Here is a 2,500-nt window from a genome sequence, read left to right as displayed (position 1 = left end):
TTATAATTATAATGTTTATAATAAAAATAACACCATCGATATTCATAGCACTAGTAAAAAATACGTTTTTCCCACCAATTCAAATCAGGTACGGTCACAAGGTCTACTATTAGACTCCTTTGTGGCTAAGCACTAGCAGAGCCATCTATGGACAGACATTTCACAAAAACTAGAAAATAGGCACAGCATTTTCCCCATTATTTGTTCATTTTTCCCGGTGGCATTGGGTTAATGTACTGACCTAGAAAGATGATATAGAGTCTGTGCATAGAAACAATCTGTTACCATCTAGATAAAGCAGGTCAAATTATAAATATAGTCATTGGTAAATGGTAAAAAAACTAAAAATGCTTATAAAGGAAAAAATAAATAACATTGTAAAGGAGGGGCATGGAGTCTTAACACTGCACACAAGTGTTCCTGTGGGCCTGGCCCACAGGCCATACACCTGTCAGAGATACTTCTCTAGTAAGCCAAATACCTGCGTTTTAGGCCACATGATGGCATCCAGATCCAGTGGGTTGAGCTGCCTTTCACCTTAAATCAGTACTAGTCATTATGGATCACCACTAGTCACCATTAATCTGCCATTCACCATGAATCATTACCATCCATTCCTACTACCAACACCTACCATTAATCACCATCACCCACTACAAACTGCTACCAATCACCACCACCAATGCACTACAACTATTATAATTTTTAACAACATTTCATTACCAGACATTTCCCTAGTTCTTAACATATAGAAATAGCAGCATGTATTTTAATTTTGTTGTAATGAAAATGATAATGAAAATCCCTTTGTCTGTAGTTTTGACTCAGCAACGTGGCTTCAAGACACAGCAGTCCATTGAGCGTGAATCTCTAAGGCAAACCACAGTCGCTGACCGGTTGCGAGATGGCCTGAAGTCCAGGCAGCGCTCCAGCAGGAATATCCAGCAGGAGGCAGAGAGCAATGCAAAGTTAAAGGGTAGATTTTCATGATATTATTGTTATTGTTAGCTGACCATTGCTTTTTTTTATTATTATTACATGCAGAATTAAAGAGTAGATTTTCATTATATTAATGCAATTGTTATTGTTAGCTGACCAGTTTTATTAATCACATCAAATTGGGTAGTAAAATTTTTAGTAAAAGATGAAATATAAAGAAAATGGAAAGAGGAAAAAGGAACTGACAAATATACTTAAATTTACACCAGGTATGCTGACAGAAGAATCGTCTTCTGAGGTTCGCAAAAACATGAAGGTGGCTTTTGCAGAGGGATATCTGGCAGCAGAACCTCAGAAACATCAGTCACGTACCATGAGGTGGATCAGGAACTTCCAACAAGTCCTGGCCATTGTCGTGTTCATTGCTATTCTCTTCTCACTAATGGGTCTGTTGTGATTATTTTCTAAGATTTTTGGTTTGCTATAAGTGATGTTGATAAGTCTGAAATAATTTGTTTATTTGTGGGGATTGAAATATAAACTGTATTTTAACAAGTAGTTTTTGGTGTTGACTACTACTTTTGTATAAGAGATCAGCTAGATCCAGTTTTTATTTACATTTTCACAGATGATATAGGTGGGGCTGTGTTCCAACTGCATTTATTTTATTTATACTTATTTTTCACAGGCGGTATGGGAGGGTCCATGTTCCGAATGCATGTCGGAAATGGCAACGAGGTCCACCCCGAGGAAATCATCGTCTCCTTCAAGGATGTCAGAGGGGTGAGTTACAGTTACTTCAGCAGACAGTCAGACTAATCTCAACTGAGATTCTAATTTCCTTCAATGCAATTTCAAATATTCAGTAAATGGAGGGGCATTACTCTTGTGTTAACAGCTAAAAGATGTGTACATGTAAGGTTAATGTGTGGAAAAGAAGTTCAAGCAAACTGTCAGTATGATTTTATAGATGATTATGTTTTTTATTTTAGGCAGATTCCATCAACTATCATCTTTATTTTGCAGTTGATTACTCTTCCTAGTGTAGATAGTTTAGTGCTCTTTTGGTATTGTTTCTAACTGGCATACAGTTAATTTTGAAAACGTGTTAATACTGAAGCCATGATTTTATATGATGAATATGAATACATTATGTCAGCAAAAATTATTACTTATAATTAGTAGATATGAATTGATATTTACTTAAAGGTTTTTACAATGCTTGACAAAAAAGTGAACTGGCTGACAGACCAGTAAAATGATTATGGCAAAAATTGAATGACCCAGATCACATAGAGGGAATTTCTCTGCTAGCCAGTGCTGATGATATGCTTTTGCTATATGTAAGAGTGTCATTTCTACATGTGAGTGGCTTCATGCAGGGTATTAGCTTCAATTTTTTTTTATTTGACAAATTAACAAGAGGGAGTTTGTGCTTGAAGGAGCTTCCTGAGATGTGTTACATTTTCATATATCAGTTGTTGAATATTGTGGCCCTACCATGCCTAAGAATGTTGGGCTGTTTCTAGAACCAATTACACTAATATTTAGATTAAAGCAA

General features: G+C 36.0%; 1 protein-coding gene across 1 annotated transcript in view; it reads left to right on the top strand.

Moving 5' to 3' along the window:
• Nucleotides 1-2,500, top strand: part of LOC125025486 (ATP-dependent zinc metalloprotease YME1L-like) — a 21,655-nt gene that overhangs the window by 8,337 nt on the left and 10,818 nt on the right. Inside the window, exons 5-7 of the mRNA XM_047613503.1 lie at nucleotides 818-976; nucleotides 1,209-1,385; nucleotides 1,628-1,722. Of these exons, the coding sequence (XP_047469459.1) occupies nucleotides 818-976; nucleotides 1,209-1,385; nucleotides 1,628-1,722 (431 nt within the window). The remainder of the gene's footprint in view (nucleotides 1-817; nucleotides 977-1,208; nucleotides 1,386-1,627; nucleotides 1,723-2,500) is intronic.

The sequence above is a fragment of the Penaeus chinensis genome, chromosome 1 (genome assembly GCF_019202785.1).
Source record: "Penaeus chinensis breed Huanghai No. 1 chromosome 1, ASM1920278v2, whole genome shotgun sequence".
In the NCBI taxonomy this organism is placed as follows: Eukaryota; Metazoa; Arthropoda; class Malacostraca; order Decapoda; family Penaeidae; genus Penaeus; species Penaeus chinensis.
Note: the sequence above shows the minus strand (reverse complement) of the source record. Positions and strands in the feature narration are given on the sequence as shown.